Consider the following 22,780-nt stretch of genomic DNA (forward strand, 5'->3'; position numbering starts at 1 on the left):
ATAGGAGACCTGGGCCACTTCCACAGCCTGTGTGTTGAAAGAAGCACCGGAACTTCGGCAAAGAATAGTGTCTTCAAATGGTGCTGGGAAAATTGGATACCTACATGCAAAAGAATGAAAGTGGACCTTTACCTTACACCTTATATAGAGTTAACTCAAATGGATTAAAGGCATAAGTCTAGACCTAAAACTACAGAACTCCTAGAAGAAAATGTGTGTGTGTCTGTGGCTGTGGCTGTGGCTGTGGCTGGGGTGGTGGGAACAGCTTCACAACATTGTACTTGGCAATGATTTCTTGGATATGACACCAAAGCACAGGCCACAAAAGCTAAAATAGATGGGACTACATTCAAGTAAACATATGCACAGCAAAGGAATCAAAGTGAAAATGCAACCAATAGGATGGGAGAAAATGTTTGTGTATCTGATAAGGGCTTAATATCCAAAATACATAAAGAACTCCTACCACTCAACAAAAAGACAACTCGATTTAATAAAAAGGCAAAAGATTTGAATAGACAGTTCCATAAAAGACACACAAGATGGACAAACATGAAAAGATGTTCAACATGACTAATCAGGGAAATGCAAATCAAAACCACAATGAGATCCCCTCACACACATTAGGATGGTCACTATCAAAACAAAACAAAGTATTAGCGACAACGTGGAGATTAGGACCTATATGAACTGTTGGTAGGGATTTAGAATAGTGCAGCTGCTATAGCAAAGTGTGAAGTTTCCCCAAAAAATTAACAACAGAATTATCATATGATGTGGCAATCCCATTTCTGGGTATGTATTCAAAACAATAGAAAATGGGATCTGGAAGAGATATTTGCACACTCGTCTTCATAGCAGCATTATTTATAATAGCCAAGAGGTGGAAGCAGCCCAAATGTCCATGTATAGATGAATGGATAAGGCAAGTGTGCCATATACATACAACGGATTACTCAGCCTTAAAAAAGGAAATCCTGCCCTTTTGTGATAACCTGGGTGAACCTTGAGGTCATTATGCTAAGTGAAATAAGCCAGTCACGAAGACAGACACTGCGTGATTCCACTTATTTGAGGTATCTAATTTAATCACCTCTTACAAAAGAACAACAGGAGTTACCAGGGGCTGGGGGGTGGAGTAGGAGGGGAGATGTTCAATGGGAATAGAGTTTCAGTTTTAGGGGATGAAAAGTTTCAGAGATCTCCGCAACAAAGTGCATGTAGTTAACACTACTATACTGCACATTTAAAAATGGTTACGATGGTACATGCTATGTGTTTTTAACCACAATAAAGAAGAAATAAACCATTAATAAGGTAAAGGGTTTGGTTTTTTTTTTTTTAAGTATTTTATCTGCCACAACAAAAAAAGCATCAAGGGGAAGGTATAGCTCAGTGGTAGAATGCATGCCTAGCATGCACAAGGTCCTGGGTTCAATCCCCAGTTCCTCAATTAAAATAAATAAAAACTTAAATGCTATCAACAGTTTAAAAAAACTTAATTACCTTCCCCCAAAAAAAGGAATAAAGAAAAAGAAAAAGCATCAGAATGGATTTACAAGTTGTACTAAAAAATTTATAAGTGAATGTGTTTGTAGACACACATAAACTAGTTTCCTCCAACAGGTGGTGGAGAGCTTCTGGCCAGAAATGGACCAGAGACCCTCTGGTTGCTATGAGTTACACACACAGAGCAGGATCCAGGAGGACTGAAATATTAGGAATAAAATTAATAGCTATTAATTTAATATTTAATCAGCACTATGTACTTACTGTACCAGGCACTTTAGGAGTAGTTTAATTTAATCCTTGACTACCAAAAAGGGAGGGTATCAGGACCCCTATTTCCCATGGCCTAGGATATCTGTCACAAAGAAGTCTGGCTCAGAGGCTGCTTACCCAAGATCATAGGTTCAGTAGCAGCAGGATCCATGAATCCAAGTGTTTTTAACTCCAGATCCTGCATGTAAAACAGTGACCCCTGGGTTGGCCAGCTGTCAGGCACCCAGGAGGCCCAGGGACAGCACTGGGGGAACTACACTAAGGAGGAAGGGCAGACAAGAGGTGGCAAATAGAAGACTATTTCACCAGAGTGAGGCTCAGGACCTGTAGACTTATCAGAAGCCAGTATCTGGGTCCCTAACCCACCTTAGGAAGAGGGACGCTCACAGGACAGGGGAGGGAGGGGAGAGAGATGAGCAGATCTGCTGTTCAGGGGCCTCAGCTCTCAGGAAAGCAGCTGCACTTATTGGAGGCTCCCTCTCAGGTAGCTTCTCTTCCTACTTCTTTTACCAAGGGAGGATTTGACCCATTTTACAGATGGAGCAAGGGTTCAGATACATAGATATGTTCAAGGGCCCCCAGCAAGTTGGGACCTACACTGGGCTTCTAGCCCAGCTGATCTGCTCTCAAGTTACTCAGAGGCAAAAAGCCAGGCACCATCTCTAATTCCTTCCCTCCCCTCACATGCAGCAGGTGAGTAATCTGTCGGTTCTTCCTCTGAAATACACCCAGGTCTTTCTGCTTATCCACTGGGCTGCCACCCCAACCCAGACTGCCATTATGGCTCTCCTGGACTATTCTAGCAGCCTCTTTCCCCATCTCCCAGACCACTGCATCCAGAGGGCATTAAAAATATTTTTTCCTGAGGAGAGGTAATTAGGTTTATTTATTTATTTTAAAGGTTTGGGGGGTGGTAATTAGGATTATTTATTATTTTTTAGTGGAGGTACTGGGGATCAAACCCAGGACCTCGTGCACGCTAAGCATGCACACTAGCACTGAGCTACACCCGCCCACCCACAGAAGGTGTTAAAATTTTCTAACGCCCTTTTCTTTCCCACTCAAATCTTCCAGAACTTCCCATTGCCCTTGAAGTAAAATGTAAGCATTTAACTCCATTTATAGGTTCCTGTCTGGATGCAGCTCACCTCCCTCCCCCCATCAATAAGCTTCAGCTTCATTGACCCACTTTCAGTCTTTCCGACTCTTAAGTGCCCCAGGGCCTTTGCCTTTGCTGTCACTTCTGCCCAGCCTGCTCTTCTGGGAGATTCATACAGCTCAAATGTTGCTGCTACCCAGAGGCTTCCCCTGGAACCGCCTGGAAGCAACCCCTCACCCCCAGCCACTCTATCCTACTCTTCTGTTGCTTCAGAGCATTTATCACTGTCACAGACTCTTGTTTGTGTCTATCATAGTCTTTTTGTTCCACTAGAGCAGAGCAGGGGTCAGAAAGTTTTTCTATACAAGATCAGAGAGTAAATATTTTAGGTTTTGTGGGCCACATGTTCTGTCACAACGACTCAACTCGGCCGACAAGGCATGAAGACAGCCATAGACACTACGCAGGTGACTAGATATGGCTGTGTTCCAATAAAACTTTATTTACAAAAACCCAGCAGGCCAGATTTAGCCCATGAGCCTTAGTGTGCTGACCCCTGCAAAGACCTGGTAGTCTGCCTTTCTCCACTGACCCTCCAAGGGCTCACTCAGTAGGAATCCGAGTATTGGTTAGATAAATCTGTAGGACATGAGAGGTCACACATGGGAGATGCCTGATACAAAGTATAGAGCTCTTGTCTCCCCTACAACAACGTGATTTCCATTTCACAGACAGGGAAACTGAGGCACCCATCAACTCAAGCTGCAAACCCAGGTCTGTCTATAGTCCCTGAATCACCAGCTTCTCTCGACTTACATGACCAGTAAGATGTCAGCAGTAAGAGGTCATGGGGAAGGGATATTGATGGCTTCCAGGAGCCTCCAGAGTGACTGGCTGAACCAGGGACCCATTTCCCAACGAAACATGGGCTCATCCTTTAAGAGGAGCAACTGGAACTTCCAGAGCAAGGCAGGTCAGCTCTTCTGGGCATCTACCGTCTCCGCCACTTAGTAGGGTTCACAAATCCCTCACGAGATGTGTCAGGCCCCAGCTCCCTCTTTCCCAGGCCACACTCCTGCCTCCAGCTGAAGGGCCACTCTCCAGAGGCCAGGAGAGAGAAGACCATTTGGAGACTGGGGGGGGGGGGCATACTTCAGAGGTCAGGAGGGTCTGGGTGTCTGTCCAGCCAAGGTTGGGCAGCCCAAAGCAAAGGCTGGCGGAGGGACGGCCATGTGTCCTGAGCCACGGTCAGTCAGAAGGCCAGAGCTGAGTCACGCCACATGCTGGGGAATTAGTCACTGCCCCTGAGCTCTCACTTGGGACCAGCCCTGCAGAGGCCCCAGGCGGTGGCAGCAACACTCAAGGGTTCAACAAGGACACTTTGCCACTCTCAGGCCAGGCAGGAAGACCACCAGGACAGGCCTCACAGGCTCTCTCTCTAGGCTTAAGCGACCAGGAATTGAATCTGGGGAAACCAACTCTGGAGTGTGCTGGGCAGACCCGCCTGCTCAGACCCTTGAGCAGGCTGACAGCTTTCTGTTTTGGAATCAAAGAAGGCTTGCTGCCAAGCCCGGCGGGGTTTTCCTTCAAACAGCCCTTGAGTCAGTTAGCTGATCTGCCCCTCCAGGGCCACCGCCCCAGCTCAGGTCATCCTCTCCTCTTTCTTTGATGCCTGCCTGGCCTCCTTCCTGGGCTGCCACTCAGCCCTCTCATTACATGTTCTCCACAAGGAAGTGGGAAGGATCTTCTCAGAAAGCAGATCTCACCATGTCACCCCCTCCCGACCCCATTGAAAGCATCCAAATGGCTTCTCAATGCTCTTAGGGTAAACCCAACCCCCACAGGCCTAGACCTGCCCACCTCAGCTTTTGCCACTCATCCTTTTTGCTCGCCCAGCTGAGCTGCATCCTGGATACTCCCTGCCCGTTCCTGCCTAAGAGCTGTGGTAGCCAGCCTCCAAGAGGGCCCTCCAACATTCCTTGCCCCTCAGTAGTCATGCCTTTCTAGAATCCTCTCCCACAGTGAGTCAGGGCCAGCCTGTGTGGCCAAGAAAATATGGTGGAAGTGAAGATGCAGGATTCCTGAGGCTAGATCATCAAAGCCATCACAGCACCACCTTGTTCCCATGGGGGAAGCCAGCCACCACGTTGTGAGGATGCTCGATCAGCCCTGTGGGGAAGCCCATGGGAAAAGGGCTCCGTTTGTCAGCAGTGTGAGTGAGCTGCTTTGGAAGTGTCTCCTCCAGCCCCAGTCAAGCTTTCAGATGATGGTAGCCCCAGCCAATATCTGACTGTGACTCATGAGACGTCTCAGGCTGGAACTGTTCATTTCGCTGCTCCCAAATTCCCATCCCACAGAAACCGTTGTGAGATAATAACATGGGTGGTGGTATTCTAAGGCACTGGACTGTGGGGCTTTTTGTTATTCAGCCATAGGTAATGATTGAAAGGTTTTTGCACTTGCTGTTCCTTTACCTTCGAAAGGCCTGTTGTTCCATGTGTCTACTTCTCCTGCTTGAAGAATCTCTGTTCATTCTTCCTGTTTTGACTCACCCATCAACTCCTTCAAGGGGCCTTTCCTAACCTCCCCCAATACTATCAGGTATCTGATAGGTTCTGAGAACATAGCTCTTTCCTTTCTAAGCTTTTTCTCAGCTGGTAATCATACATTTGGGGGTGATAGCTCGATACCAGCACCTAGCAAAATGCCCAGGGTGTTGTTGACACAAAACAAAGACTCCCAGAGCTCTATGTGGGTGAGGGTGTGATGCCTCTCCCCCTACATTAAATGCTTATTCTGCAAATAGCCATCAAAATAAGAAATGCACACACCCTTTTATTCTGCTATTCTACTGCCAGGAATTTCTCCTAAAATAGCCTCATATACATGTGCAAAAGGAGAAGTGGACCAACTATTCACTGAGCCTTGTCTGTAGCAAAATAACTGGAAAGAACCTAGTTCCCCATCAGTGGGGATGAGCTAAAGGAACTATATTCCGTTCATACAATGACAACCCCCACATCAAAAAACAAAAGGATGTTTTTATACATAATAGCTAGAGGTCAGTTCCTATCTGTAAGTGGGGGAAAAAAAGCAAGATGTAGAACAGAATGTATAGTGTGCTACTGTTCATGTGAAAAAGGGGGGAAGGGGTGGAAGCAAGTATGTATACTTACATATATATGTGTGTGTGTGTGTGTGTGTGTGTGTGTGTACACTTACATTTATATATATAAAATCTTGGGAATTAAACAAATGGATAAATTCCTGGACATAAAGAATGTTACTTAGGAGCTGAAAGCAGAAGGAGGAATTTTTCTGCATGTCTTTTTGCCCTTTTGGAATGCTGGACTATATGGCTGTATTATTTATGTCAAACAAAAACTGGCAGAGCATTGGTGAAAGGATAGTCTTGTCAGTCAATGGTGCTGGACCCACTGGATAACCCTATGGAAGAAAGGGAACCTTGATCCCTACCTCATACCATATACAAAACTTCAGCCATCTCCCAGATCTAAATGGAAAAGCAGAGTCAAGAAAGCTCTTAAAATAAGACATAGAACATCACTGTGACTTTGGAGTAGGCAAATGTTTCTTTAACGGGACACAAAGCATGTTAATCATAAAGAAAAATATGTTACGCTGTATTAAAATGAATTTGTTCATCAAAAGATATCACCAAAAAGACAAGCCATAGACATGTCCACCAACCAAGGACTTGTATCTATGACATACATAGAATTAAGTAAAAAAAAAAAAAGACAGGCAACCTCTTTTTTGTTAAGTAGACAAAAGAGCTGAACAGGCACTTCACAAAAGGAGGATATCCAAATGACCAAGACTGGAATGGGAAGCTACTTAACTTCATTAGTCATCAGGGAAATGCAAAATGAAACCTCAATATGATATCAGCTCCCACAGACACCCATCAACGCTAGGATGGCTGAAATGAAACAAGAAAAGCTTATGGGTGCTAGCAAGACCAGAACTCTCCTGTGTTGCTGGGAGAGCCTAAAATGGCCCAGCCACTTTGGAAAATGATTTGGCAATATCTGCTAGGGCTAACCATACTCCTGCCCTCCGGCCCAGTAATTCCACTCCTGGATGAATGCATTGGTCCAGGGTACTTCTCCCCACTTCTCTCACCCACTTCAAGCTTGGGCCTCCTTCCTTCCAAGACACGTATGTCCTGCCTCGCCTCTCTCAGCCCACCCAAGCCCTCTTTAGCCCACCTGGGTCCTGTGACCACCACCCATTCACATCCACCAGGCCCCAGTGGTCAGACCTCAGGGAATCACTCACCTCCTGGTGCAGGAAGTGAAAACACACAGTGTCTGCTCCTGAGCTGCAAAGAAAATCATCATCACCACACTGAGCAGGGATGAGAACTGAGCTGGCCCTGGCCATTAAATCAGAAGGACTTCACGTGAAGCGCCTCCTTCCCGGAAATGACCCCTAATTAACCACAACTGCCACAACTAATTGAAAGTTTGAACCCTTTAACCAAAGGCAATCACCAAGGTATTACAACTACCTGGCAAAGAAAGACTCCAATCAGGGCACTGGGGATACCTCTAAAAGTTTCCCCACTCTCCCAGCTGAACCAGCCGACAAGGTGGAAGGAACCAGAAGGGCACACACCCTTCCTCAACCTGGGCACTAGGGACTCTTGGAGCCTTTGCCATGAGAGACTGACCCTCGTATTGCAGGCTGATTAGCAACTTCCCTGACCTCTACCCGCTAGCACCAGCAGCACTCCCACCCCTAGTCAGGACAACCAAAAATGTCTGCAGACATTGCCAAATGTCCCCTGGGGGCATGGAATCAACCTCGATGAGAAGGACTGATTTAGCAATATGGACATGACAAAGCAGTGGCCTTGTCCCAGCTGTATTTCCTCTGGGCAATGTCTTGCAGCCTATAGCCAGCCCCACATCAGCACTTTGAAAACTGTAAGTCATGGATGGGTTGCATCAGGAGGGATGTGGAGTGAAAATGCAGACTCCTAGGCCCTAGAGCTAGATTCTCTGGGCCCCGATAGGGCTCAGGTAGCTGTATTTTTTTTTTTTCACACACTCCCAACTTGTGAAAGTTTAAGTATTTTCCCCCAGTTTTCTTGAGGTATAGTTGACAAATAAAAATTGCATACATTTAAAGTGAACATTGTTGGGATGGGTGTAAGTATAGCTCAGTGGTACAGTGCATGCTTAGCATTCACGAGGTCCTGGGTTCAATCCCCAGTAATGCCACTTAAAAATAAATAAATAAACTTAATTACCTCCTCCCCCTCCAAAATTTTTTTAATTAAAAAAAAGGAAAACTAAAGTGGACATCATGATGATGTGATATAGGTAAGCACTGTGAAGTGATTACCACAATCAAGCTAATTAACACAACCATCACCTCGCTTAGTTACCATTTTTTGTGTGTAGTTAGAACTGTCTTAGCAAACTCTGGCTATACTGTACAATATTATTAACTACAATCACCATGCTGTATATTAGATCCTTGGAATTTATTAATCTCATAATTGAAAGTCTGAACCCTTTAGCCAAAATCTCCTCGTTTCCCTCTTCCCCCAGTCCCAGGCAACCACCCTTCTATTCTCTGCTTCCGTGAGTTCAACTTTTTAAGATTTCATGTGTAAATGAGATCATACAGTATTTGTCTTTCTGCAACTGGTTTATTTCATTTATCATAACGTTCTCTAAGTTCATCCATACTGTTGCAAATGGCAGGATTTCCTTCTTTATGGCTGAATGATATTCCCTGTGTGTATATGTGTACATGTGCATCATGTTTTCTTTATTCATTCTTCCATTGATGGACACTTAGGTTGTTTCCATATCTTGACTACTGCGAATAATGCTGCAATAAACATGAAAGTGCTGATACCTTGTCAAGATACTCGTTGCAGTTCCTTTGGATATGGACCTAGAAGTGGGGTTTCTGGATCATATGATAGTTTTATTTTTAATCTTGAGGAACCTCCGTACTGTTTTCCATAATGGAAACTTCCTAACATTGTATTATATATTTACTTTTATGATCTGTCTCCCTGACTAGAATGTAAGATCTCTGAAGATAGAACAGAATGTTCAATATGTATTTTGAGAGGTTGGAATTCTTTTTTAAAAAAATATTTTATTTATTTGTTTTGTTTGTGGGGTTTATTTTGTTTTGGGGTTTTTTGGGGGTGAGGTAATTAGGTTTATTTAGTTATTTTGATGGAGGTACTGGGGAGTGAACCCAGGATCTTGTGTATGCTAAGTATGTACTCTACCACTGAGCTATACACCACCCCCCCCACTTGGAATTCTTTTTTAATAAACTTATTGAAGTAAAATTGATATGCCACAAAATTTTCATCCATGTTAAGCATAAAAATCAATGTTTTTTAGAAAATTTGCCAAGTTGTGCAACTATCATCACAATCCAGTTTTAGAAGATTTCCATCACTCCAATAAGAATCCTCATACCTGTTTACATTTAATCCCATTCCTGCCTCCAACCCCAGGCAACCACGACTCTATTTTCTGTCTCTGTAGGTTTGCCTCTTATGGACATGACATGTAATGGACCATGCAATTTGTGATATTTTGCATCTGACTTCTTTCACCTAGCATATTTGTTTTGAGTTTCATCATGTTATTATGTGTATCAGTATTTTGTTCTTTTTAACTGCTGCGCTATATTCCACTGTATGGAAGAACCATATTTTGCTTAGCCATTCATCAGCTGATGGACATTTGAATTGTTTGCACTTTGGGACTATTGTGAAAAATGCCGTTATGAGCATTCACACACACGTCTCTGTGTGGACATAGGTGCTCATTTCTCTTGGGTAGATACCTGGAGTCAAATTTCTGGGTCACATAGTAAGTTTATGCTTGCTTTTCTAAGAAACTGCCAAACTGTTTCCCAAAGTGTCAGTACCATTGTGTATTCAAGGTTGGGATTATTAACATACCATTTTACAGATGATGAAACATGCTGAGAACAGTCAGGTGGTTTGCCAAAAGTCTACTTGTGTTGTCAGGTGTTGGGTTTGAGATTCAAATCTGATTTTTTGTTTTAGAGTATGTGCTATTAAAACTTACACCACAGATGCCACTGGCAATGAGTCACACCCACACAACTTCATTTCTCTTTTGTGACAGATTTAACTATTCCTGGATGAGACATTTAGGTGGATGTCGGATCCCTGAATTTGGGGCAGTACATTTGCTTTGTAGACAAATGAGAAAAATGGCCAGAATGTGAGGATGGGGAGATAGATTAGAAACCCTTTGAAGATGGCTAATGAAATGATAGGTCCAGGCAACAGTCCATGGATGATCAAACCATTAGGGGACAGTTGGATAGGGAACTGACAAAGGCAGGACCCAGCTGATGGCATGTGAACCCCTTGATCCGTCTTAGTCATCAGTAAAAGAGAGATAGCCAGACATCATGTCCTCCTGGTGAAAGTTTCCAGCACCACCTACAAAGAATTGAAGCCCAAAATATCAATCTGGAATTTGGGGACAAAGGAACATGTTAAATGACATAGAGGGATGCCATCAGCCAATTTTAAACTATGGGAAACCCTGGAGGGCAAATAACCTGGCTCCTTAAACAAATGAATTAAATAAAAAGAAAGGAAAGGAAAGGAAAGGAAATAGGGAGAAGGAAATCTTGTTAAACAAGGTTGAATAGGTTTATCCTGGTTAACCAATGAATTTAACCAGGTTAAACAAACTTGTTAAATAGTACTTCAGAGATTCATTAACAAAATGCCATATGAAGACCTCATTTGGATTCTGACTCAAGCAAGTAACACATCGGAAAAGAAAACTGACACCTGAAACTAACAAAACATTGTAAATCAACGATACTTCAATTAAAAAAAAAGAAAGCCGAGACGGGGAAATTTTAACAGATTGATACTTTTGATAAGTATGATCATTGTGGTTAAGTTAAAAAAAAGTGTTGCTTTCTTTTTAAGATGAAAAGTGGAGTATTTACAAATGAAACAGTGTGATATCCCCTGATTTTCCTAAAAATACCCAGTGAGTAATAGTTGATTCAGACAAATGGATGCTAAATGAGTAAAAGTTTGATGAGGAACAGAATACCCACAGAGTCTCAAAGTACCTCCCCACAAGATAGTTAATTTCAAAGGAGGAAATAGTTACTTTCAAGTGGAGAAACTTGGCAGATACCTCCAAGTGATCAAAGACAACATTGCTAGTAATGGAACTAATTGAGAAAGACACACACTTCTGTCATTATTTCTGCCAAAGATGCATAACCTGAATCTTAATTGGGAGGAAACATCAGGCAAACCCACGTTGAAGGACATCCTACCAAATTACTGACCTACATTTTTCCAAAACGTCAAAGTCCCAGAAGACAAAGAAAGGTTCAGAAATTGTTCCGATTGAAGGAAACTAAAAAGAAAACTGAATGCAACAAGTGAGCTGGGATTTTCTGCTATAAAGGTGGGTAATAAGACAATTGGTGAAGGCTGATTAAGGTTTGTAGATTTGCTGATTTTGATAACTTTACTGAGGGGATATAAGAGAATGCCTTGTCCTTGGGAAATACAAGGAGTATTCAGGTAGATGTATATATGAATAGATAGATAGGTAGTCAGATAGAAAGGCAGACAGGAGCCTGGACTGCTAGTAAGTGGGCATCCATCCTTCTTACCCAGGACAAATTTCCCCTGAAATCCTTACGTATAAGAAAGAACTCAATATCTCTAAGTTACTAATATCGCATTTTGTCATCAGCAGCTGAGCCTGATCTTGATATCATTATTAAAAGAAATATTCAAAAATCATGAAATGATATGTGGAAGCTATAATGTCATTCACAATCACAGTAATGGTAAGACATGAATTTTTGCTGAAATGGTGGTAAAATGCTGAGAGAGTTCAGCTGCCCAGAGGCTGCAGAAACCAGGTATATGGAATCTAGAATTGTGCTGCCAGTACTGTAGCTAATAGCCACAAGCGGCTATTCACATCTATTTATTTAGTTTTCTGGGGGGAGGTAATTTGGCTTATTTATTTAATTTATTTTTATCTTTTTAATGGAGGTACTAGGGATTGAACCCAGGACCTCGTGCATGCTAAGCAGACACTCTACCACTGAAGTAAATCCTTCCCCTACATTTAAGTTAAAGTTAAAATTCAGCTTCACACTCGCCACCTTTAACACGCTAAATGGCCACAGAAAGTTCTACTAGACAGCGTTGCTCTAGATTATGGAGTCTAGAACGTTTCTCAGCAGATGGTCCCATGATTCTTTTCAGTGAGGAAGGTATACAAGTCAGTGATAGAGCACATGCTTGGCATGCATGAGGTCCTGGGTTCAATCTCCAGAACCTCCATTAACAAACAATAATAATAAATAAATAAACAACACCAGAAATTAACACAACATTGTAAACCGACTATATGTCAGAAAAACTTTTTTAATTTTAAGAAAGAACTTAATAAATAAGTAACTAAATAAATAAACAAACCTAATTACCCCCCAAAAAAACAGAAGAGAGGGGTTTTCTTTTTAATTAAAAAAAAAGATTTTTTTCTAACATCATTGGGGCTTGGCAAAAAATACGCATTGCTAAGGTCAGTGGAGACCTACTCAGTCAGCATCACTGTGGCATTTCAACAGGTTCTTTCAGGTGATTCTGATGCTCCCTAATAGCCAACCACCTCTGCAGGGAAAAAAGAGGGGAAAGCCATCTCACATCCCTACAGGTTGGGCTATTCCACTCTAGGCTCCGAGGTTTGAGAGATATTAGCAAAGTAGCTCTTCAGACTAGGAAAGGATCAGATGTGATTGCAGCCTTCAGTCAAGGATTGCCCGGGTTCAAATCCAGGCCCCTTTCACTCACATACTACACAACCTTGGGCATGTTAACTTGATCTCTCTGTGCCTCGGTTTCCTTCCTTGTCAGAGTGCCAATAATACTGCCTTCTCTGCAGACCACAGAACCCCAAAACTGTTGCTTTCTCTATTTTATTCTCTTCACAGCACTTAATACTCTCATTTGCTTTGACTTTCTTTCGGCATTTATTGAGCACCTCCTTCATGACGGCTGGCCGCTGTTCTGAGCCCTGGGGCCGAGGAGGGAATAAGACAGACAAAAACCCCTGCTGTCATGGGGCTGACATTCTTAAGGGGGAAATAGAAAACAAACAAGATAAAGAAACAAAATGTGTTGCATGTAGCTAGGGAAAGAGGGAGAATTTTTTTTAATGCCTGCAGGGCATAACCAGAGGCCTCACCCAGGGTGTGATATTTGTATACAGACCTGAAGGAGGAGAATCACAAAGATGTCTGGAGGAAGATCACTCCAGGCAGAGGGAACAGCACGTGCAAAGGCCCTTCAGTGGGAACATGCTGAGTATGATGAAAGATGCCAGAGACAGTGGTGAATAAGATGCTGTCCTACCTTGTGCTTGTATTTTAATTAGGGGAGATATAAATTAATCTATATTGCACTGCTAGGTGATAAGCAGGTGAGGAGCTAGAGAGAGGGAAGAAGGTAGTCAGGGCAGGATTCTCTGAGGAGGTGGCGTGTGAGCAGAGGCCTGAAGGAGGAGGTGAAGGAAGCACGTGGGTATTTGGGAGAAATTTGTTGACTCTGGCCTGGCCTGGCCTGTACCTCTTCCTCCTCCTAACCCCAGCTCAGGGCTCAGATTTCCAAACAGAGGTTGTCTCTGAACTGCTGGAGGAAGGGAAATTCCGATGTGGGGTGCAGGCGTCAGCCCTGGGCTGCTGTCTGCCCCACTCCTTCTCTCCCACTGGCTGCCCTGGCTTTGTTGGGTGGAGCGTCAGCTTGAGGGCCTGGGTTCCCCATCAAAGCTCCAGATCTATCTTCAAAGGAGCCACTGGGTCCTGTGACTGTGGGCAAAGGAGGGAGTGTTACCCTAGAGCTGAGCTAGGGACCCACCTGTTAGCTGCATCCCAGCTGGGCATCTCCTGGTTCCCGGTGGGGCTGGCCACTCCTTCCAAGGCAAAGAGGTGGGTGAGGATCCTTTCTCTGGCTCAGTGGTGGAGCTGGTGGGATCAAGAGTCAGCCTGCCTGAGTTCAAAGCTGAATAGGCACTGCCCCAACTGGCTGTGTGGCCCTGAGCAGCTCACTTAACTTCTCTGAACCCACATCTCCGTAAAAGAAGTTTCTAAAAATTCCCACCTCCTGTTTGTCTTCAAGCCTGAAAAGTGCGTGATGAAGTCCGGCCATTCCTTTGGGGAATCCTGAGCTTTAGAGGGATATCTGGGCCTGTGTTTCCCAAGACCATCTCTCCAGCTCCCTGGGAGGGACGTGTTCTTGGAACGAAGAAGGGGGTCCCCACCACCTGTCAGGTTCTCTCTAAGAAGGAAAGCAGGGAGTCCCTGGGCCTAATTAATCCCTGGGAGGGGCCAGACAATTACCCTAGGGAGAAATTGGCATTTACTATTTTCTCAGAAGCCACTGCAACCTTGGCTCTGGCAGGGCTGGGGATGAGGGCACGGAACAGGAAGGGTGGCAAAGGATGAGCTGTCTGGCTAGCAGCCACCCTCTCCTGTTCCATCCACCCCCAGCCAGGGGTGCTCCTTGGGGAACGGCCACCTTAAGCCTAAAAAGACAACCACCAGAAAAAGAAGTTTAACCGTTTATTGGCCTGGGCCTGGGTCTCGGGCATGAGGAGCATCCGGGGAGCTGTATGAGGGGAGACAAGCCCTCAAGTGGCTCCTTGCCCCCCAAAGACCCCCTCCCCCAGCCTTTGCAGTCACAAGAAATCACTTTGAGGCATGAGGTTTTTCCTCCCCAAGGTGAGCTGCACTTCAGCTCTCAAGCAGGGAGCTAAGCCAGCAATCACAAAGGGGTCTGTCCAGGGCCAGACCCCTCTTTGGCAGCTTCAACACAGACACGAGGAGACAAAAAAAGCATCCATTCTGGGGAAACGTGGTAAGGAGAGGGGAACACACACACACACACACACACACACACACACACACACACACACACAGACATGAACAGACACTGACACACATAAATATACATTTGTACCGCAATGTCCCTTCCATCTATCCACAGAATTTAGCAAAGTCCTTCTGGAGCAGGTTAAAAGAGAGCATCCCCCAGTTGTCCTTGGCATCCTCACCCCCGTGCTCTGTTCAATACAATTGGAAAGGAGGCACAGCGGGCTCAAGGCTGCCCTGCCTTAGGAGATCTGGTACCTTGGCTGGGGCTGGAGGTGGGAGTTAGCTTGGGGGTGCTTGTTTTTTGGGGGGGAGGTAGAGGGTCCTGTACCAACAGCTCCTCCAGAACTTTCTCAAGTTCCACCCTGCCCCACCGGGAGGCCCAGAGCCCTCCTCAGGCCCCCAGACCAGTTTTTCCAGCCCTTGGCGATCCCTCTGTGCCCCAAATAGTGCAACTGGCCAATGAGGTCTGAGAATGGGGTTTAGCCTCCCACCCCTATGTGGTTTCCTGGCATCTAGCAGAATGGGAAGAAAGGGAAGAAGTTGCCAAAGTGGCAGCTGGTGAAATTTAGGGAAGCTGCGGATTTGTGCCCAGGAACCGCTAGGCGGGGCTACCCAGAACAGTCAGAGAGGAGGCCTCCAGCCCCTGAGGACAGTGGTTCCAGGGAAGTTGCCTGAGGTTGCCAGAAGGTGGCAAGGTGGGGTGAAGTCTGAGAGGTGACTCTGGCACAGGGCAGATGATCAGACAGTTGTGAAATGCTGAAATCCTTTGTACCAGGTTGTAAATTGCTCCTGTGCTGTGCTCCTCTTGAGCACCTGTCTGCTGTCACCTGGGCCCTTTCCAGGTCCCCCCAGCCTCCCGCCTTGTCCTCATGATCCAGTTCCGAGGAGGTCACGCCGGCCACTGTGCTGGCCTCCAGGCCCCTGCCACAGCTCTGCCATCCAACTGGTCAGTGCCTCAGTCGGCCGTCCCAGATGTGAAGTATCTTCAACATCACCCAAGTCTCTGGAATGGGGGCATCTTGCTTGGCAGCCCCAAGTCTCTCTCCCAGGTCACCTGGCGCTTCTCCACAGAGCCCTTTGCTGTGGCCTGGTTGTTGGCCCACTTGCCCCTCAGACCACCGTGTTGCCCTCCAGAGATGTGGGCGATGTGGGCATGTGCGTGCCCCTCTCCAGTGAGCTGGAGCTGCGGAGGGGCAGGAGGCGGTGGCCCGGGGTCCCGTCCCGCCGTCCCTGCACCCCTGCCGCCCGGTGCCAGCACTGCAGCGGCCGTAACACCTCCCGCCGCAGGTCCCGGCTGCGCCACGTGTAGATGACAGGGTTGAGCAGCGAGTTGAGGGTGGCAAAGGCAAAGAAGTAGTGGGCCTTGTAGAGGATAGGGCAGGCCCGGACAGGACAGGCATAGTCCAGGAGGAGGATGCTAAAGGCGGGCAGCCAGCAGACAATGAAGACACCTAGCACGAAGGTGACTGTCTTGAGCAGGGCCAGCGTCTGCGGGCCAGCCACATCAGCCTGGCTGGAGCGCACCACGCAGTAGATGCGGATGTACAGAGCTACAATGGCCAGTAAGATGACAGAGAAGATGCTTACCACGCAGAGCACGTAGGGCTTGGCGTAGAGTGGCAGAACGGTGGAGCAAGCTTCCAGGTGGCCCAGGCAATTCCAGCCCAGGATGGGCAGCCCGCCGAGAACCAGCGAGATGAGCCACGAGGCCGCGATGAGCAGCAGCATGCGGCAGCTCTTGTCGCTGCCGTAGGGCTTGACCTTGGCAATGGCCACGTGCCGCTCAATGGCTATGGCCAGGAGGCTGAAGACAGAGGCAGAGAGCGTGATGAAGGCCGAGCCCTCACGGGCAAACCACTGCACAGGTGTCAGCCCGAACGTGAAACGGCCAGAGAGCAAGGTATTGGCGATGAAGGCCGCACCCGCCAGCAGGTCTGAGGCAGCCAGGTTGCCCAGGAACAGGTACATGGCCGAGTGGAACTTGCTGTTGCGCGCGACTGCGATGAGTACCAGCAGGTTCTCCACCACGATGGCGCAGCAGAGGATGATGATGAGGGCTGAGGCCACCTGGCGGGAGGGCGTCTCCCGCGTGTCCAGCGTCTCCTTGGTGTGATTATAGTGTTCCCGAACCTTGCTGGGGCTTAGGTACTCTGAGTACAGGTTGCCCATGGTGGGGCTCAGTGGCCAGCTGGGGCCATGGGGCTGTCAAAGCTGCAGAGAGAAAAGACAGACAGACAGACAGGTCAGTGCTGTGGCTGCTGCCTGGCCTGACTCTGGATGGCTGTGGTTCTAGTCTCAGCCCTGTCACTCCCTGCTGAGTGGCCACGTGGTCAGAATTATCATCGTCTCTGCTTTACAAAGGGGAACCCCAGAGAGGTTAATTTACTTTCCCAAAGCCTCAATGCTAGTAAAGTGGCAGAGCCTCAGAGACCCGCTCCAATGCCTCTATATCCTCTAGGCTACACTGTCTTTCAGAGGAACAGAAGCTCCCCGCAAAGAGCATGAGAAACAAAAGTGGATTTCCGGAAGTCTTACCCACCTACCCAGCGAGGGAGTCTTGGTCAGGACCTGGAGGGCCTGTCTCTTTTCTCGAATACACTGGAGCCTCGGGCCTCATGCTGCCTGCCAACCTGGGTCAGCAAGATGCTTGCCGCTGATAGTACCATCCCCTGTTCATTACCACCTACTGCCCTGAATTTCAGGCTGTGTCTAAGCCTTGAGGCCATAGGTGTTCCCAAGATAAGGTCTTGGGGAGACATCAGGGCAGACCTGAGGTTTGAGCATCACAGAGGTCACGTCATCTTTAAGGACATAGACCTTGCAGGCAATACAGGGTTCAGCCCCACTCCACCTCTGACATGCTGTGGGACCTTGGGCCAAGTCATTAGACACTTGGTCTCTCGGCCTCAACAGCCTCACCTGTGCAATGGGGAGAAGAAAGCTCACTTCATAGGGGTGATGGGAAAATCCTGTTGAATGATGCATGAGGCACACTTAGCACAGAGCAAGCACTCAATTAATATTAGCTAATATTAGCTCCCCTCTTCCTGCCATACACACGGCTTGGGACTAGGTGCCCTCTGCCCAATCTCTTGGGAAATGTTAGCCGGGCAAGATTCCCAGCAGCCTGTTCTCATCAGCACCATCCATCCCTGCCCTGGGACAGAGGGTCCTAGTTGGGTGGGCAGGGCGCTGGCAACCCCCCTCCCCAGCCAGGATGAATTCCAGATGTGAGGCCCTTGGAACAAACAGGGTGGAGTCCTTGCTCCCCAGGCACATCCGGTGTGGGGAAGGCTGGGAGGGGGTGATGGGAATGGGGGAGCCACAGGAGACCATCTGGGAGGTCCTGGCTGCTGGGAGGATGGGGCAGCTGTGTGAGGTCATGTGAGCAGTGAGGGGGCGTGCAGCCCCGCGGGGAGGGGGAACCGTATTTGCTTCCATGAAAGCCTGAGTCACCCCCCTCTCAAGGAAAACTGAGCCGTGGGGGGAAGGGCAAGAAAAACCGCGTGGGCAGAGAGGGTGAGAGACAGACATCACGGTGTCCCCTCAGTTTGGGAGGCGGGCGGGTCGGGGCTGGGATCTCGGAGGAACCAGTGCAGTGTCTGCCTTTACGAGGGCACAAGGGGAGCCTTCCCCAGGTCCCTGGAAACACGCCTGGCAAGGACCACGTGCACACCAGGAGCACTGTTCCAGAAAAGTCTGGTTAGGCCGGTTCCCAGTGAGCCTGGGAGTGACGAGGGGCTTCCAGGGTAGCCTAACCATCTCCATCCCAGACGCCCCCTTGGAGGGGCGCCCTGGCCCCTGGCCTGATAGAGGCAGCTGCTCCCCCTGGGCGAAGGGACATCCGTCCTAGTTTGGGAACAGAGAAGGGCTTGTGCGCATCCCCAGAGACAGCCGCCCCGCCCAGATCGCCACACAGAGGCCCCTTGTTCCCCTGCCGGACGGGGCCCTGGGTGCCCCAATGCCCTCTGCCCGCTGCAACCGGTTTGGCCCAGGCCTCGGCCTTACCAGACTGGCCGTCGGGCTACAAACTGTCCGCGTCCTGATTGGATCATTTTCAATCCCAGGGCATTGAGCAATTCGCCTATTGGCCTGAGCTTTCGATCCTCGACATTTGATTGGCCCAGTTGGGGGCGCTCTACGGCTAGCCTTACTGATCTGGTCTTTTACAGGCTGTTGGAACTCACTTCTTTCCAAGGACATTGTTAAGGCTGTGTGGATGTCCCTGGGGAGAGTTCGAACCACGGCCTGACCGCTGGATCACCCCAACCAGATGCCCCCAGGCTGCCCTGGCCTACTGGGCCCCTCCTGGGGATCATAATTGAGAATCAAGGACCCATTGCAGGTCTGGGAAGCACCCTTGCTGGGAGAAGCGCAGGGTGTGTCGCATGGCTGCCGCTCCCCCCCCCCCCCCCCGCCCCTTAGACCCCTCTCCAGTCTGGCGGCCAAGAGAAAGATTTATGGGCACTTCCTAGAGAAATAAATGGTTTCAGCCCTCGAATCCCAGGGACTGACCAAAAAAGTCTGTCTTCTTCCCTGGGGGGAAGACCTTCACTTTGGGCAGCCTCAGAAGGAGGAGCAGCTCTGCTAGTTAGAGAGGGAGAAACTGATGCCCACAATGCCTGTCTCTTCTCATCTTCTCCACTAGGACCTTGCTTAAGGCAGATTCAGGCTTCCCAGAAAGAGGAAGCAGGGTCCAGAGGTTGGAGCTGGCAGAATAGCCACCCCCTGGCAAATACAGGCCTTGCCTGCTTCCCCTCTGGTGTCAGGCTCCCAGGCCTGGCTGACACAGTGCCTGTCTCCTGGTCACTTCCAGCAAAGGCAGTCCTGCCTCCCTCCCAGAGGCTCTGTAAGAGGTCACTGGGCTCAGAACTGAGGAATGGCCAGGCCTGAAAGGGAGCACGAGGGACAAGTGACAGAAGTTGGAGGGAAGAGAAGCGAGACAGACCAAGACTGTTTAGGCAGAGAGTAGGAGAGAGGAAGGCAGGGGGAAGCCTTAGTGACTTTTAGGAGCCCCTCCTTCAAGTTCCACTGAGGCAGGTCCTGTGGTTACTGTTCCCCTAAGTGCTCTCTGTCCCCTGGCCTCTTGCCCTAGGGCAGCACCCTAGGCTTAGTTTCCCTTCAGTTGTCCCTTACAGTTGTCCCCTACACGCAGCAGCCAGGGAGAGCCTTATAATGTACAATGCCAATATGCCACTCCTCAGCTCCAAATTCTTCCATGGCTCCCCACTGCCCAAAATGGCCTGGCCCCTGCCCACCTCATCTCCTCCCACTCTCCCCCAGGGTCACTCTACTCCAATCACACTGGCCTCGGCTATGTCATCCCCATTTCTACCTCAGAGCTTTTGCCTCTTCTGATTCTCCACCTGGGATGCCCTTCCCACAAATCCTGGAATGACTGTCCCATGTTTCAGGTTTCAGTTTGGAAATCACTTGCTCAAAGGGGCCTCCTCTGACCACCAGGCTACCCTAGCTGCCTTCCTCAGGTCCTTTCTATCACAGCATCTTTTATTATATTCACAGCACTTGCCAATTTCAGACATTATGATTGTATTTCTTGTTTTCTGTCTGCTTCCATGGTAGAAAGTGACTGACAGAGGCCAGCAACTAAGTCTTTTTTTGAGTCCCTAGAGAGATGCCTGGCATACAGAAAGCACTCAGAATAACGTGGAGGGGGGGTAAATTTGGCAGCTGGAGATTTGCAAATACTAACTACTATATATAAAAATAGATAAAAAAACAAATTTCTTCTGTATAGCACAGGGTTCAGTATGTTCGGTATCTTGTTAAAACTTTTAATGAAAAAGAATATGAAAACGAATATATGTATGTATATGCATGACTGGGACACTGTGCTGTACACCAGAGATTGAGACATTGTAACCGACTATACGTCAATTCAAAAAAAAAAAGAAAGAAACGAAAGAAAAAGAAAACGTGTAGGATGGATGGATAGATGAATGAATGAACGGGCAAACAAGGCTCCAGTGGACCCCAGAGAGTGGAGGCTCCTAAATTCAGCCCAGGCTCAAATAACAGCAAAAGACGCCTCTGGTCAGCTGGCAGGCCCAGCCATCAGGCGAAGCCCCGCGCATCTCCGTGGAGACGGCAGCAGGACCCGCCCCGCCCTCGGGCCGCAGCCTCGGCCTCCTTATCTGGCGGTGGAATGCGCGGTATCCACACTCGCTGCCTCTAGGGCCGCGCCTCCTCTCCCTCGCGACAGCCACACGCGCGGGACCCCCACATCGCCAAGTAGGGGTGGGAGACTCCTCTGCGTCCCGCTAGGGCCCCGCTTCGATATTCCCAGAGGACTGGGGAGAGGTGGGGAGAGATCCCAGCAGCAGCTGCACCGCGAATACCGCACCCGTGTCGCGCCACGCAGGGGACCGTGGGCTTAGCGCGTGGCGCCTGGAGAGTGTGACTGGGGCAGAGTCGGGAAAGGGGATGGAAATCCCCGGGTGAGTCAACTCGTGCCAGAGAAGGGGCGAGGTTCCCATGCACGGCTGGGCCCAGGACCATGCGGGGCCACGCGCGCCCGCACCCACGCGCCATCCCCGAGCCCCAGGGGAAAGAAGAGGCGGCGGAGCCACGCGGTCGGGTTCACCTTCCTTCCAAAACAAAGCCACGACCCCGCGATGGGACTGGAAAAGACGAACTACTCGGAGAAACTGAGGCAGAGGACCAGACGTGCAGGAGGTGGGCAACTGCCCTCCTCCGGGGCCCCGCCCCTTGGCTGGGAGGTTCGGTGCCGCGCAGCACTTTTCGCCCTCTACCAGCCGGAGTCAGCAAAGAGGGGCTTCCTCCCCTCCCCCCGACACACTCCCCAAACCCCGGGTCCGGGGGCAAGCAGTCCTGCCTCCCAGTCTCCGGCCAAAAGCTCTCGGATTCCGCCTTCTTCTCCGCGCCAACTTCCTGCCGCTGGGCAAGGCGGGGAGCTCTGTCTGGGGGTTCGCGGCCGAGGCAGTAGGGCCGTCTGGGGTCGTGGAGAGGGCCCACGATGACTACTCCTTCCGTGCAGCAGGAGCACGGGCGGCGCGTGAGCTCCCGGGGCGCCCGGGACCCCTGGCCGGCTCCCCAAGCTCGGATCCCGCGACCTCCGGAGACCAGGGCCCGCCCTTTTTGCCTCCCCCTCGCCACGCACGCTCACCTGGCTAGGCCGGCCCGGGTCCTTGCCCTGGCCGGAGGGGCTTTGGCGTCTGCGTCCCCGGGACGGCCGCGGCTGGGGCTGCCCGCCGGGCTCCACTGCGTCCCGGGGCAGAGGACCGGGGACAGAAGGGGACCGGGAGAGGCGCTGCCTCAGCCCCCATTTGCCCCGCCCTATCTCCTCCCCTTTCCGGCGGCGGCTGCAATGAATTCCAGATGTGGCTGGCCCAGCGGGGCGCCCGCAAGGGTCGGCGGGGGAGGCGCGCGGGGTCCCTTTGTCCGCACCCCCACCATCCAGCCCTGCCCCTCCCAGCCCCTACCCGTGAGAACCGGCCGGGGCATGACGTCACGGGGCTGCGTGACGTCATGTCGCTCCTAGCCAGGTGGCCTCAACCTGAAACAACTGTCTTTAATTGCAGATATACTCTTGGCCCATACCTGAGACCCTGAAATTGGAGGAGCGCATGGAATCCCTTTTATTTACTTACCAAGGAGCCACGAAACACCTACTAAGTGTAAAAGCAGCAAATAGATATTAAGTGCCTACTGTGTGTTCATCCAACAAATAAGCAAGTTCCTACTGTGTGTCGCGCCCTGCCTCAAAGACAGGATTGGATTTTGCCCTGATGAGACCCCAGAATTCAAGCGCTGGTCCCTCTGCCCTAGAAGACCAGAAGCCCCCAGCAGCCTTCCCTGCCTCTGTGCATCGATTGCCCTCACTGTGGTCACCCAGCAGGCCTAGGCTGAGTCCTGCCTTTCAAGCTGGGGCCCAATCTTCTATCCAGTTCT

The 22,780-nt window shown here is 49.2% G+C and overlaps 1 protein-coding gene across 1 annotated transcript; it reads right to left on the reverse strand.

The window, feature by feature from the left end:
• Positions 1 to 14,519: 14,519 nt before the first annotated feature.
• S1PR2 (sphingosine-1-phosphate receptor 2) lies at positions 14,520 to 22,260 on the reverse strand. The gene is made up of 2 exons (XM_032465598.1): positions 21,996 to 22,260; positions 14,520 to 17,059 (listed from the first exon to the last, which is right to left on the reverse strand). Exon 2 carries the CDS (start codon positions 17,015 to 17,017, stop codon positions 15,959 to 15,961), a length of 1,059 nt encoding a protein of 352 aa, XP_032321489.1. The 5' UTR covers positions 17,018 to 17,059; positions 21,996 to 22,260; the 3' UTR covers positions 14,520 to 15,958.
• Positions 22,261 to 22,780: the final 520 nt, after the last annotated feature.

Source organism: Camelus ferus, chromosome 22 (genome assembly GCF_009834535.1).
Source record: "Camelus ferus isolate YT-003-E chromosome 22, BCGSAC_Cfer_1.0, whole genome shotgun sequence".
Lineage (NCBI taxonomy): Eukaryota > Metazoa > Chordata > Mammalia > Artiodactyla > Camelidae > Camelus > Camelus ferus.